General features: G+C 37.0%; 1 protein-coding gene across 6 annotated transcripts in view; it reads right to left on the reverse strand.

The window, feature by feature from the left end:
- MME (membrane metalloendopeptidase) overlaps positions 1–15,049 on the reverse strand; it is a 116,221-nt gene that overhangs the window by 8,205 nt on the left and 92,967 nt on the right. For all 6 annotated transcript variants that reach the window (XM_027543131.1, XM_027543115.1, XM_027543123.1 and 3 more), the window contains 5 exons: positions 10,683–10,802; positions 9,080–9,213; positions 8,895–8,960; positions 5,583–5,678; positions 5,166–5,242 (listed from right to left, as the gene is read on the reverse strand). In XM_027543131.1, coding sequence (XP_027398932.1) covers positions 5,166–5,242; positions 5,583–5,678; positions 8,895–8,960; positions 9,080–9,213; positions 10,683–10,802 — 493 coding nt within the window. The remainder of the gene's footprint in view (positions 1–5,165; positions 5,243–5,582; positions 5,679–8,894; positions 8,961–9,079; positions 9,214–10,682; positions 10,803–15,049) is intronic.

Consider the following 15,049-nt stretch of genomic DNA (forward strand, 5'->3'; position numbering starts at 1 on the left):
CCAGAACACCTGACCTGCCTCTTGAGAAACCCATATGCAGGTCAGGAAGCAAGTTAGAACTGGACATGGAACAACAGACTGGTTCCAAATAGGAAAAGGAGTACGTCAAGGCTGTATATTGTCACCCTGCTTATTTAACTTATATGCAGAGTACATCATGAGAAACACTAGGCTGAATGAAGCACAAGCTGGAATCAAGATTGCCGGGAGAAATATCAATAACCTCAGATTTGCAGATGACACCACCCTTATGGCAGAAAGTGAAGAGGAACTCAAAAGCCTCTTGATCAAAGTGAAAGAGGAGAGTGAAAAAGTTGGCTTAAAGCTCAACATTCAGAAAACGAAGACCATGGCATCTGGTCCCATCACTTCATGGCAAATAGATGGGGAAACAGTGTCAGACTTTATTTTGGGGGAGGGGGTTCCAAAATCACTGCAGATGGTGATTGCAGCCATGAAATTAAAAGACGCTTACTCCTTGGAAGGAAAGTTATGACCAACTTAGATAGCATATTCAAAAGCAGAGACATTACTTTGCCAACAAAGGTCCGTCTAGTCAAGGCTATGGTTGTTCCAGTGGTCATGTATGGATGTAAGAGTTGGACTGTGAAGAAAGCTGAGCACAAAAGAATTGATGCTTTTGAACTGTGGTGTTGGAGGAGAGTCTTGAGAGTCCCTTGGACTGCAAGGAGATCCAACCAGTCCATCCTGAAAGAGATCAGCCCTGGGTGTTCATTGGAAGGACTGATGCTGAAGCTAAAACTCCAATACTTTGGCCACCTGATGCAAAGAGCTGACTCATTTGTAAAGACCCTGATGCTGAGAAAGACTGTGGGCAGTAGGAGAAGGGGACAACAGAAGATGAGATGGTTGGACGTCATCACTGACTCAATGGACATGAGTTTGGGTAAAGTTGGGAGTTGGTGATGGACAAGGAGGCCTGGGGTGCTGCAGTCCATGGGGTCGCAAAGAGTTGTACACGACTGAGCGACTGAACTACTACTACTAGGATCTGTAAAATATACTTTATTCTGACTGGTGGATGATCTCAAGCAATCTAAGTATCTAGATTAGCACCCGTACTATTTAGGAAGCAGACATGGGTATCATTTTTGTCTATTTGGATTTACTTTAAAAATGATCAGACCTTTATATCTTATACAGAAATATTATATCTGAATAACCTTAGAAACACATTTATAGATTGTATACTAAATAGTATCATAGCAACCATTCCCTGAAGTGACTGTAGAGAGCTAACAAAAACTAGATTTCCAAATGAAGTCATTTAAATTTCCAGAATATCAGGAGGAAAGGTTTTTAAATACTAAAGTTTAAAGTACATAAGACTTTAGTTAGGAGGAATAAAATAATTATAGCCTAAACCTAGTGTTGTGTGTGAGCTTCCCAGGCGGCTCAGTGGTAAAGAATCCATCTTAAATGCAAGAGATGCAGATTCAATCCCTGCGTATGAAATGGCAACTGGGTCCAGTATTCTTGCCTGGAAAATCCCACGGACATTGGATTCTGGCGGGCTACATATCATGGGGTTGCGAAAACTCAAACATGACAAAGCAACTGAGTGCACACACACACACACACACACACAATGTGCTTCTATAGATTCAACTTAAACCAACTATACTTGGCCTTATACTTTTGATAGTGTGGTTATTTAAGTATAAAGTTACAAAATCTCCCTTCATTTCAGGTATATTTCTACAGAAACCACTATGCACAGTTTTTCAATAGCAACTCAGTGTCTATTGGTTTTTAAGGTTCTTTTAAAAAAAATGTATTTTACTTTGTACAGCCAGGAAGCAGCCTGTTTCCAAAACTAAATATGACCTCAACCTTTTGCTGAGGAAATCCCTTTACCTCCAGAGAAAATAATAATTTTCCTGGAAAAAAGGTTGGCATTCCATTTACTCTTTTATAAAAAAATCAACACATACTTCTCTTATTATGAATGAAAAATAGTCAAAGAGGCATCTTTTGGGCCAGAACAAAGAAAACAAAAGTTACAAATAATTTTACATATTTATAACAAAATACTATTTTCAGTTTAAAATTGGGAGTGGAAAAAAATTCCTTGTTTACCTATATGATCACTTACTGGTGATCAGTTATTGACATTTTGAACTATGCAGACATAAGAAATGAGAGGAAAAAACCCAAAAAACCCTTGACTGTCAGCTAAATAGGGAATGACTGCAAAATCCATATGCTTTATTCATAGGAACTCTTATTCTGTTCACATTTCTCTCACATAAAAGTAATTCAGGCACTAATTTTCAAGCACATACATGTAATAGAGATTTCATATACATTAACATTAGCCCCCCAAGCAACTCTTATTATAATTTACTTCTCGTTTTATATATCAAGAAATTGAGACCCAGATGATTAAGAAACAGCTCATAAATGGCAGAGCCCTGAATGGAACTCAACGCTTTTCTTAATTCAAGGTTTGCATTCATTTTCTACCATAAACTGTAGGATATGTTTTTTGAGCCAATAGGAATGGACAAATGGGATGGCTGAAGGCAGGCAATTTCATAATAAGAAAAAAAAAATACTAGGGAAGAGACAACAGGTAGAAAAATCCTAATAAAAAACCTTAACTGAAAAGTAAATAAAATCACCATAATGGCTCTATAGTGTAGGAATTACTCCACATGCTACAGCCTCTGAGGCCGTCTCTAACCTAATAAACAGTGAAACCATAAGTATTACTCATAACAAAAATCTATATCATCAAAAAAGAAAGCTGAGGTTTTCTTCAGGATGCTGTGTTAATAAGGCAGGAAGTTGGAAAATTTATTTTAAACACAGAAATTTTAATCCACTGGTTAAAATAAAAATGGTAATACTCAAGAGATAAACATTAGCTGTCAAAATATTAATATGCTACCCCTTGTTCTTTGAGGATGCTGTACATACAAAGTACTGGATAAAATTACTTAAATTAACCTGGGCATTTTATGGATATATGCTTTGGTTCATGATGCTCTATAGGGCAGAGCTTTGACAGATTAGTTATGGTCATTTGTGTGAGCTTATAAATACTCTGTTATCCCCAGATTTTTAGACCTTAACTTCTAAAGACTTCAGTAAGGAAAAAGACAACTTTAAAAAATTAAAGCTATTGAATCACTGTTTTGGAGCAGGAATTAACATGGTATTGTAGGTCAATTATACTCAATGCATGATACAGGATGCTTGGGGCTGGTGCACTGGGATGACCCAGAGGGATGGGATGGGGAGGGAAGTGGTAGGGGGGTTCAGTGGGGAACACATGTACACCCGTGGTGGATTCATGTTGACGGATGGCAAAACCAATACAATATTATAAAGTAATTAGCCTCCAATTAAAATAAATAAATTTATATTAAAAAAATAAAATAAAGAAACACACTCAGAGGAAAATCTATCAGATTTGTGGTTATCAGGGGGAGGGGAATTGGATGAAGGTAGTTGAAAGGTACAAACTTCCGGTTATAAAAGAAATAAATACTAGGGATGCAATGCACAACATGACAGATAAAATTAACACTGCTGTATGTTACACATGACAGTTAAGAGTGTAAGATGGAAGAGTTCTCATCATAAGGAAAAAGTATTTTTTAGTTTAATTTTGTATATATTTGAGACGATAGTTCAATAAAGTTATTAATGTTATGGTAATCACTTCATGACGTATGCAATTTGAACCATTATGCTATACATCTGAAACTTATACCGTGGTGTATGTTAATTATATCTTAATAAAACTGGAAGTAAAATTTTTAAAATTAAAAAAAAAACAAAAAACACCTAAAAATTACAAAACCATAATGAGAATTGGTCCAGGGATTATGCTGCTCATGCCTCAGACAGTACAGGATCTGCCTGCAATGCAAGAGACCAGGGTTCGATCCCTGGGTTGGGAAGATACCCTGGAGAAGAGAATGGCTTCTCACTCCAGTATTCTTGCCTGGAGAATTCTATGAACAGAGGAGCCTGGCGGGCTGCAGTCTGCGGGGTTGCAAAGAGTTGGATGTAACTAAGCGACTAGCACTTCACTTTTTTATCTAAAAAAGAACCTAATTTGTACATCTTAGCAAGGATAAATTTAGTTTGCACTATACATATAATAGGCATACAATAATCAATTGTTGAATGAATGAATTTGAAAAAACTGTTAAGGCAAATACTAAATGGTGATGATGCTACAAGAATAAGATGAGTAAATTCTTTAATTTTAAATATGCTTTTTTATTATTTCACAATTGAATGTGTATTTTTCTCAGGAATGAATGATCTGGGTAGTATGTTTGTGTTTGTTTTAGGAGAAGCTTTTAAAATTAGCCCATTAGTTTCCTTTTGTTCTCAAACTGTTTCCCAATAAGCCTACAGAAATTTTAATTTGTTTCTCATACATTCATGCCTGAGAGGTGCTGCTGCTGATCAGCAAATCAGTGATGAAGAGTTTAGAACCTGAGGAAGGGGTAGGAATTAGGAACTTGGCCCTAAAACAGACACACAGGGACTTAAATTTAACATTCAAATGATAGCTGGTTGATCTTCTTTCAATCTGGTGTTCTCTTAGATTTTCTGAATTGGGAAGGACTTTAGATACCTTATAATTCAACCTTCTACTCTGCACAGAGTAGAATTTTCCTCCAGCATCCCTGCCAGGCTATTCTCTGACCTCTGCTTCATCATACTCTTTCCTGGAGTTTTGGGAACAACTTTACTCCACGTTGGGACCTTTTAATTACTAGAAAATTTTCCTCTGTGTTGAATGGAAATCTTTTTGGAACAGCTACTCACTGGTTCTAGGCCTTTGCCTTTTGTAGCCTTAGAAATGTCTCTGCTAGCTTTAAATAGAGCCACTGTTCCGAGGTGACATCTTTGTTGGAATTCATTAACAACTGGGCCTAGGTTATATACAATCTGAAGATAAGAGCAGTCAAGGCTATGCTTGGGTAAACATGACATATATCTTGATGTGTTTGGTTAATTCTTTCTGAGACCCTCAAAAAACAAAAAGAAAAACATGAAAGGAAAAAGAAAAGCACTGGATTTCCAAATTGTACAGAATCAGAGTCAAAAACAACCCTCCAAATCTGAAATAATGGAGCCAATATTGGAGTACTTTGACCCTATTGATACCCACACACCTGAAATTGCCTGGACTGTGCACATCTGTTTTAATGGAGTTGAGAGCATACTCCGTCCTGTAGGTTCCACACCACACCTAGGGACAGAAATGGAGAAAGGAAAGCAGTATTCTCAGGTTGCATCAAGGATTATTTGGGCAGTTTGGAAGAAAAGCAAACTTCCTATTGCAGAAATTAAATAGAAGTTCTGCATTCCACAGCCAATTACTCTTCAAATAATGTTTAATAATAGGCAACCAGAAACACAATTATCATTAATACGGTCTGACAGACTATTACACACAATGAAAGTCAGTCAATCAAATGCTCTGCCACAATCAATTAAAACAAGAAAACTCAGTATGCAATATCTAACTTAGTATGAAATTATAACTCAAAATGATTTTCATATCTATCAATCAAGAAAGATAACAATACCTGGGCAAAATTCAGGAAGAACAGTTGTCTGTGATTTAGGTCAAGTCCAGGAAGTAATTTTTCTTCACCATGCTTTTTAACATAGTTTTGATAGGCCTAGGCAGTTAACGAAATAGAAACATGATGTTTATAATTTTTAAATTTATACATAAACCTATTTGAAGATCATGTGACCAAGTAATTAATATCAGAATCACCATAATAATACATTTAGTTATGGCAACCTTCAAGTATTTAATGGATTAGAAAGAAAACTAGAATTTATTTACAAATACTCTGAAAAGAATAAGATTAATGATTAACAGATGATAAAAGCCTAGCTAATGTCAGAAAATCAATAAATGTTAACTGAAAGGATGGATTTACATAAGTGATAAAAAACTTATCTAAATGTTGTTCTATAGATGAGTAAGTCTAGCCAGTTGGAAGAAAGAGTAGCCAAGAGAATCTGTAATTGCTATACTTGACTGGGTTATCACTCTCGGTAAAAAGAGATTCACAACAGATTTCATTTGAGAGATACTTGAGAAAAGTTAAGGGCGTCTCCTGAGATTCCTTAGAGGTTTAGCACCATATGATTCTAAGAATAAGCATGAGCAATTATTATGGCCCCTGAAGACAGGGCAAAATAAATTGAACCTCAGTCATCCTACGAAGGAGGAATTTAGATTACTGAATGTCAGGAAATGTCCTTAATTCTTAAGGATTTATAGACACTATTGGAAAATATAGTTTTCCGCTACAAAATATACTTAAGAATGGGATTGACAACAAATTTCTGAGATGTGTTAGCTTTAATTGAAAAAAAGAAAGGTGATAATTAGATACACAGAAGATATATTTCATTTCTTCTTGCTTGTCATCAACATAGATTTTCTGCATCTCTAATGTGCAAAGATGCTGGAGATATAGGAAAGACATGAACCTACTCCTCTGAGGGATTTCACAATCTACCAGGGAGTATTACAAATCAAGACTTCATATATAATAATATATTTGCACAATTGTAATTTGCTTTGTTATTCTTAACCTGTACTTGTTCTACATGAGGATCTCCATGGAATTACACTTAACTCAGACTTTGGCCGAATTTTTACAGCAGTGATTCTCAATCTGATTGTGTATTAGAATCACCAAGGACTATTAAAAGGGTCAATTCCTTCCACTTCCAGGCAAGATGGAGAGACTGAGACTGAATTTATCCTTCCGCTGAAACAACCAAATAATAGACAAAATATATTAAACAATGGTTTGCATGACGCTAGACATCAGGCAAAATCTGATCTCTCTAGGAGACAGTAAACAAGAGGAGCCCTATGACTGCCCTATAGCTTATAACTTGAGCACTATGGACCACAAAATAGAGCAGGAAACCCCAGTGGAGCCTGGTGGACATTGCAAACGGGTGAGGAAAAGGCATTGAGAATTCAAGGACACCAAGGACAGGGTGAAGAGGAGAAAATGCAGAGAAAGAGACTCTCAGAAATCAAACATCCCCTCAGTATTCAGCTGAGTACCTGAGTATACATGTGGGCAAACTATCCAAGGCTAGGGAAGGGACTGCAGAAAAGGATTCGAGATAAAATGTCTGGTACTCACACAATACAAGATTGGAAGACCTCTAGGTTCACACAGGGTGTTGCTCAGCAGTGAAGAACTATCCCTAGACTGAGCACTACCCCAGACATACTTAACACGATGTAAAAGCAAGATCTAAAAGGATCTAGCCATTTCTGAGGGATTTAACTGCACCCTAAAATAAAGCTCAAGAATATTAACAGGAGAACAAAAATTTTCTCCACCCAAAGATGTAAAATGTACAATATGTGGCATCGAGTTTAAAAAAAGAAAACAGATCAAATATTCAAAGAAGCAGTAATCGACCATCCCCCAGGACTTGGCTGGGATTCATTCTTTAGGAAAATTTCCAGCCAGATTTATCTCCCAAGCCTCACACTTTGATCATTCGGGTCACTGCCAATTTACAGGCCTCACAAGTCACCTCTCCCACATTGTTCTGATCATTCCTTCTTCCTGACCCAACCACCAAGTCTCTTCTCCCCTCCAACCCAAACATCTCTATGGTGAACAAATAACACTACATCTTCATCCACTACAATGAACATTCCATCCATCTTATGTCAGTAGCCTGATTCTCTCCTGTGGACACCTTGTCCCGTGTCCTCTCACGTAGCCTCTGCCTTTTTCTCCCACATGTGGGCTATCTCAAGGTTGGGAAAACAACTCAAAATCATACTCACTCCATATTTACTTCCAAGATCATTATTCCCCCACTCTTTTGTGAAAAACTCTACTTTTTTTTGTACACATAGTATCCACTAGGCCATCTTTGGAGAAGGCAATGGCATCCCACTCCAATACTCTTGCCTGGAAAATCCCATGGATGGAGGAACCTAGTAGGCTGCAGTCCATGGGGTCGCGAAGAGTCGGACACGACTGAGCGACTTCCCTTTCACTTTCCACTTTCATGCATTGGAGAAGGAAATGGCAACCCACTCTACTGTTCTTGCCTGGAGAATCCCAGGGACGGGGGAGCCTGGTGGGCTGCCGTCTATGGGGTCACACGGAGTCGGACACAACTGAAGTGACTTAGCAGCAGCAGCAGCAGGCCATCTTTAATCCTGGTTCAGATCATCAAATAATGGCATCTTTTATGAAGGGTTTGAAGCTGGATCTCTAGCACCAAGAATAGTGCCAAACACAGAGTGAAGGCCTCAGAAAGTATTGTTGAATGCAAGCCTAAATGAGATTCTAAAGGATATTCCAACAATATACTCCTCTGCGTTTACGGTATGGACCATTACAAGGCTACTTGCAGGAACCATATCACTTCAATCCTTCACTTATCACTGTAATTGGACTGGGTTTATGATGATTATTATTCCCAAATACTGCTTCACCTGCTAAGAAACTGAGAGTCTTGTTCAGTACGTCAGTGAATGATGCTATAATAAATCTTTTTGTAGACTATCTTTCCTAAAAAACTATCTCAGAGATTATTTCTTAGGAAAATGTTGCCTCCTCTATGGAACTTGCATACTCCTCAATTCTGTCATTATAATATTCTTTTTCCTTTTCTCTTTCCTTTCTTTGAAGCTTAGAGAATGGTATCTAGCTCAAGCCTATCAACTGTATTGTCCCTTCTTATTAGCATATTTACAATCCCCTTTCTCCTGTGTATTTTCAATTTTCTATTGTTACATGTATCTTTTGCAAAAAGCTTTAAAATGAATGATTAAATGTCATCAATATCCACTCTAACCACTAAAATGGAAAGAAAATATTACTCACTCTGTATGCTTGGCCAATACCACCATTATCAGCAATGTTTTCTCCCAGTGTATTAATTCCATTGAGCTGTTAAAAAAAAAAAAAAAAACACTTAAAGATCCTTAACTATGTTTGGATTGTTAAGAAAACATCAGTAATTCACTTAAGGTTGAATACAACTTTTGAAGAGAATGCTGATGACATACATGCTGTCCATTTGCTAGGTCCCAGGAGAAGTTCCCATACTGGTACACCATGCACTGGGATAGGTCTTTAAAATTATTTGCAGACTGTTGAGTCCACCAGTCAACAAGGTCTCCATCCTTGTTAAAATTTCTGCCTGGAATATATATTTATCTAAGTAAAATGAGAACTCATTACATCAAGAGTTGCAATAAGATATCTTTAATTCAAAGTGCAAGGACTGAAATACCAAGCATGCAAGAGAACATTAACCTGGACAGATGAGGAGATAAACTGTTCTGCTTTCTCATCTAGGGTTGATAAAAACCAGACCATTTGGGCTCTCTATGCTGATATGCCCTAGTATTAATCCAGATTAATCCAATTTTACCCACTTGGTTGTTGATGTCTCAGCCAAGGCCACCAGATAAATACTCCTGAAATCATGACTTGTTTCTGTTGGATGATTTTTGCCTGAACCAAATCTGTTCACTTTGATGTTCTGAGATTTTTAAAGAGGTCAGTATTTCACTATGGCATTCGTTTCCTATCTCAAACCCTTCAGTAGTAATTGTGGACTCATAGTTTTGCCCTACTTCAAGCATGAACAAAAAGTCACCTTTACTCTTGGGGCTTTCTTGCTGATCCTAACTACATTGATCTTTCTCCTTCTTGAGCTTCAGCAGCATTTATATACATTATAGTTTTGACACTTGATTTTGTCATCTTTTAAACAGTTATCTATGATGTAGTGAATAAGGTAAGGGCTATAAAGACAGACTACCTGAACCCATATCCTGGTTCCACCAATTCCCAGTTTTGTAACTTTGACCAAGTCTTATGTGTCTCTATATTTTTCTGTTTGAAACGTGGAAATAGTATTAATATCTACTTGTGAAGATTGCTATATAGTTTAATTGAGTCAACAGACCCTTAGTATATCCCTCCTGTCTCCTTTTCTTCTTCTGAAGCTTTGAAGTTAGATTAAGGCTTAATTATTTTCTCTCTACTGTTTTTATTTTCTTTCCCATTGTGAACTGATCTTTGTTACAGCTTCAACTCCTACCTCTTTACATCTCTCATGTCTTTACTTCTATTCCTCTCAAATTTCATTGAAACTCGAAATCTATGTTGCTGTTTGGGGCAGCATGTAAACATTTAATTTCCTACTGTTTGCAAGGCTGTGAACTAAGTAGTAGATGTGAGATGCAGTCAAAAAAAAAAGTCTCTGACCACAGGAAGTTTAAAAGTCCTGGGGGCACCTTATTTTCTGAGTTTACATCTAATTTTAAGACATGGACTCTACCCTCTAAAATTCTGGAGAGATAAGACATAATCATGAAATGAGAACAAACATTATCATTGGTGTTGACAAATATCAGTGTTTTCTCAATGTGGATATTGTTTTATTCTGTCAGAGTAAAAAGCACACGTTACTAAACCTCACTATTAGAAAATTCTTATCTTCTAAAGCAACAATTTAAAAGGAACATTAAAAGTGCAGTGATTGTTAGGCTAATGATACACTGATGAATAAATGTGTTTTATATCGATACATTATTATAACTCCTAATTAGGTTTACTAGGGTATATCTCAGGCAAATAAAAGCATCAGTTGTACTTTACCATTGTCATCGAAGCCATGGGTGATTTCATGTCCTATGACCATGCCAATGCCCCCATAGTTCAATGACTTAGGCTGCTGGGCACTGAAAAAGGGTGGCTGCAGAATGCCAGCTGGGAAGACTATAAGCAAAGAAGATGGTTAAAGATTACTTGTAGTTTTTTTCTGTAATGGCAGGCATTGGATTGGCTGTTTGCCTGCTAAGCTGCTTTCCAGTATGTCAGTTTCATTTAATTGTATACAAAAATCTTCTGTGACAGAAACAAATGCAGGTTATCTATTGGTTTTTTTTTTAAAAAAGGATATTAAGATGCTGTTATTTCTTTATATTTTATTTTATTTATTTTGGGTGCACCGCCAAGGCAAGCGGGATCTTAGTTCCCCAACCAGGGATCAAACCCATGCTCCCTGTAGTGAAAGAGCAGATTCTTAACCACTGGGCAACCAGGGAAATCCCCAGGTCATCATTTATTGTTGATGACAGTAAAGAGTTTATCCCAGAATGCATCATATCTGTGATTTATAATTACAACTGACTGTATAACATCCGTTAAGATTGTTTTCATGCTACAAGGAATTTAGAGCAAGGGAAAATTATCATCTCATTCAGAAGGTCTTTCCACTGCAAATATTTGGGAGAAACAGTTAGTAACAGAAGTATTGTTTTTAACATGTCTAATAGTTTATCCATCTACAATAGCTTACTAAATAAACAGAGACAATCAAAAGTACCCCCTAATCACATAACTTCTTTAAATTTTCATCAAGGCATGTGACTATTTATTTATTTATGGTTGTTTAGTCCTTCATTTTTCATGTCTTCCTCAAAGCACCTCAAGTATTAGCTCTTTGAGAGCATAGATTTGTTTGCACATACATGTATTTGTTTATTTGTTTTTGAGTCCATTTGAATTTTTAATTATCTCTAGCACCTTAAATTGGATAGTGCCTGGAACATAACAGGTACTCAGGAAATGTGCTGAATAAATCAATAACTGATGAATGAATGAGTGAATTTTGTACAGTGTCCTAAAGACTTGTAAATAAATGAATTATGATTTTTATATCTACCCTGACATCTGTCTTAACTAGCTAATTTTCTATACTTAGACATTTCATACTGTTTAAATTTCATGTGTCACACATCAAACTCCTCATTTCCCTTCTAAACCATCTGAGTTTATTATTTCTGCTAATAGCATGTGAAGAGTCTCAATCACCCAAAGTGAACATTTTTCTGTTTATCTTTCATGTCTCCTTTCTTTCTACAAAGTCCTTATATGATCTAGTATGGAAAACATCAGGTCCTATGCCTTCTTTCCAGAAGCATTTCTTCTGTTTATCTCCTCCTATCAGTCTTACTGGCCACCTTCTGAGTTCATGCTCTCATTTCTTACCTGAAGAATTACTTAATTTCCTAATTGGCTTTCTTAGATCTTCTTACTTCCAGTCTCCCCCAACTTCAGTCTATCCTAAATCTACTCTATCCTGCCTGCCAATTAAAGTGCCACTGTGGTCATTATCACTATCCTGCTAAAACACCTTGGACAGCTTATCATTGTTTCCTAACTAAAGACAGCATATTCTTCCTGGCCTTTGTCTCTATGGTGTTCTACTTCTCCACCTCCCCTATGCCCTTCCCTTCCCTCATAACGTTCATAGTTTTGAGATTTTATCTTTCACATTGTAAAATTCTACTATCCACTGAAGTATTATGTTCTGTAAGCAAAAATAAAAAATCATTAGTATCAACATCTGCTACATGTAAAGGCCTGGGCTATTGCTGCATGGAACATTAACAGCACAAAACAAAGGCCCTTATTTTAAGAAATATAAGACCTAGTTAATACAGAGTAGCAAACGTTGTTTTGTGTCATTCAGCTGGTGTGTGAGTATGACCTTAACTTGTTAGTGTTTCAGGGATAAATACGAGCTATTTACAAAGGAGACCTTAAAATATACACTGGGCAATTTAAGTACTCGTTAGATCTTTAAAAAATATCTGGAAAGTTGTCTTAACAATCAAAATGACTAAGTTAAAAAAAACACACAAAATTTTTGTCCTTGGAGAATTCTGATGAACATTATATGTCACGTGTAGCTGCCTGAGCTATCAACGGTGCCAAGAAATTATTTTTAGCTTGAAGTATAAAAATTATGTGCAGTACTTTATTAACTTAAAGTGAGGACTATCTCCCACACTATGTACTTTGATTAAAATCCATCCATTATATAAAATGCTCTTATGAAACACACTATTAAGACTAAACATTAACTATAAAGATCCTGCTGCTTTAATTATACCCTGATATACATTTTTCAGGCAAGTGATAAGATTTTTATGGCTCATATTAAATACTAGTCTTCAAGTTCAACTTTGCAAATCATGATTTCTCCTTTTACTCTGTCAGCTAAATATTTATGAGGATTTTACTGATTAGTCTTATCGTTGTTACTAGTAGACATCACAACTGTTGATAATTACCAACTGCTTCGTTGTGCATTTTTTATGTTCATGATTGTCAACAAGTTAGTTAGTTAAATACACCATTGTTCCATGAAACAAAAGACAGTGTTTCTCCTCACGCCTATCCCCTCACTTCCCTGGTTTATTTTGTTAAGGCTGCAAGCAACTCAATTTTAGAATCTTTGATATAAAGCTCAAGAGTGCAATCAGATAAAATCAATTTTGGTGGAAAAGTTAAACATTGTTTTTATATTAAATGAAATAGCAACCTGTTTGGAAAAATTTACTCTTAATTCTCAAGTCTGAAAATAAGAATCCTAATGACACCACTCTTATGGCAGAAAGTGAAGAGGAACTAAAGAGCTTCTTGTTGAAAGTGAAAGAGGAGAGTGAAAAAGTTGGCTTAAAGCTCAACATTCAGAAAACTAAGATCATGGCATCTGGTCCAACCACTTCAGGGGAAATAGATGGGAAAACAGTGGAAACAGTGTCAGACTTTATTTTTTGGGGGCTCCAAAATCACTGCAGATGGTGATTACAGCCATGAAATTAAAAAAGACACTTACTCCTTGGAAGGAAAGTTATGACCAACCTAGACAGCATATTCAAAAGCAGAGACATTACTTTGCCAACAAAGGTCCGTCTAGTCAAGGCTATGGTTTTTCCAGTGGTCATGTATGGATGTGAGAGTTGGGCTGTGAAGAAAGCTGAGCACCAAAGAATTGATGCTTTTGAACTGTGGTGTTGGAGAAGACTCTTGAGAGTCCCTTGGACTGCAAGGAGATCCAACCAGTCCATTCTAAAGGAGATCAGTCCTGGGAGTTCATTGGAAGGACTGATGCTAAAGCTGCAACTCCAGTACTTTGGCCACCTCATGCAAAGAGTTGACTCATTGGAAAAGACCCTGATGCTGGGAGGGATTGGGGGCAGGAGGAGAAGGGGACGACAGGGAATGAGATGGCTGGATGGCATCACTGACTCGACGGACATGAATTTGAGTAAACTCCAGCAGTTGGTGATGGACAGGAAGGCCTGGTGTGCTGGGATTCATGGGGTCGCAAAGAGTCGGACATGACTGAGTGACTGAACTGAACTGAAGGATGAATAAGACAATTTTACAAAGTTTAATTATGTCAAGGTAGTCATAGATCACCCAGGCTGAATATACTCTAAATTACTTATAAATTACCTAAAATTGGAAAAGAATTTTGTTGTTATTGAAAAAGGAGAATGCAGCAGTAGTAAGACTTCTCAAATGACTTGTCATTTCCTTGGATAAGACTTGAAAGTTTAATAAGATGACTGGATAGTGCCTGAAACTTACAGAGAAACACTTGACAAAACATTCAAGTGCAGCTTTTCTAATAACATGAAAGGTCCCTAAAGCTCTATGGTACAATTACATAAGGAAGAGGAACAAGTGAATTTACTGCTTTCAGCATGTCTTCCTGTCCTGAAAGTTGACTTTTTGTTTTTGAGAAGGGGCAAGGTAATGGCACCCCACTCCAGTACTCTTTTGCCTGGAAAATCCCATGGACAGAGGAGCCTGGTAGGCTGCAGTCCATGGGGTCGTGAAGAGTTGGACATGACTGAGTGACTTCATCTTCACTTTTCACTTTCATGCATTGGAGAAGGAAATGGAAACCTACTCCAGTGTTCTTGCCTGGAGAATCCCAGGGACAGGGAGCCTGGTGGGCTGCTGTCTATGGGGTCGCACAGAGTCGGACACGACTGACGCGACTTAGCAGTAGCAAGTGTGCATAAAAATTGGAATGTAGCCTACATGTGTGAGTTATGACAAAAAGTGGTCATAACTTTTTGACCACTTTTAGCCTACATGTGTGAGTTATGACAAAAAGTGGTCATACTTTTTTCTACTTTTTAAAAAGTAGAAATTTTTTA

Source organism: Bos indicus x Bos taurus, chromosome 1 (assembly GCF_003369695.1).
Source record: "Bos indicus x Bos taurus breed Angus x Brahman F1 hybrid chromosome 1, Bos_hybrid_MaternalHap_v2.0, whole genome shotgun sequence".
Taxonomy (NCBI): Eukaryota; Metazoa; Chordata; class Mammalia; order Artiodactyla; family Bovidae; genus Bos; species Bos indicus x Bos taurus.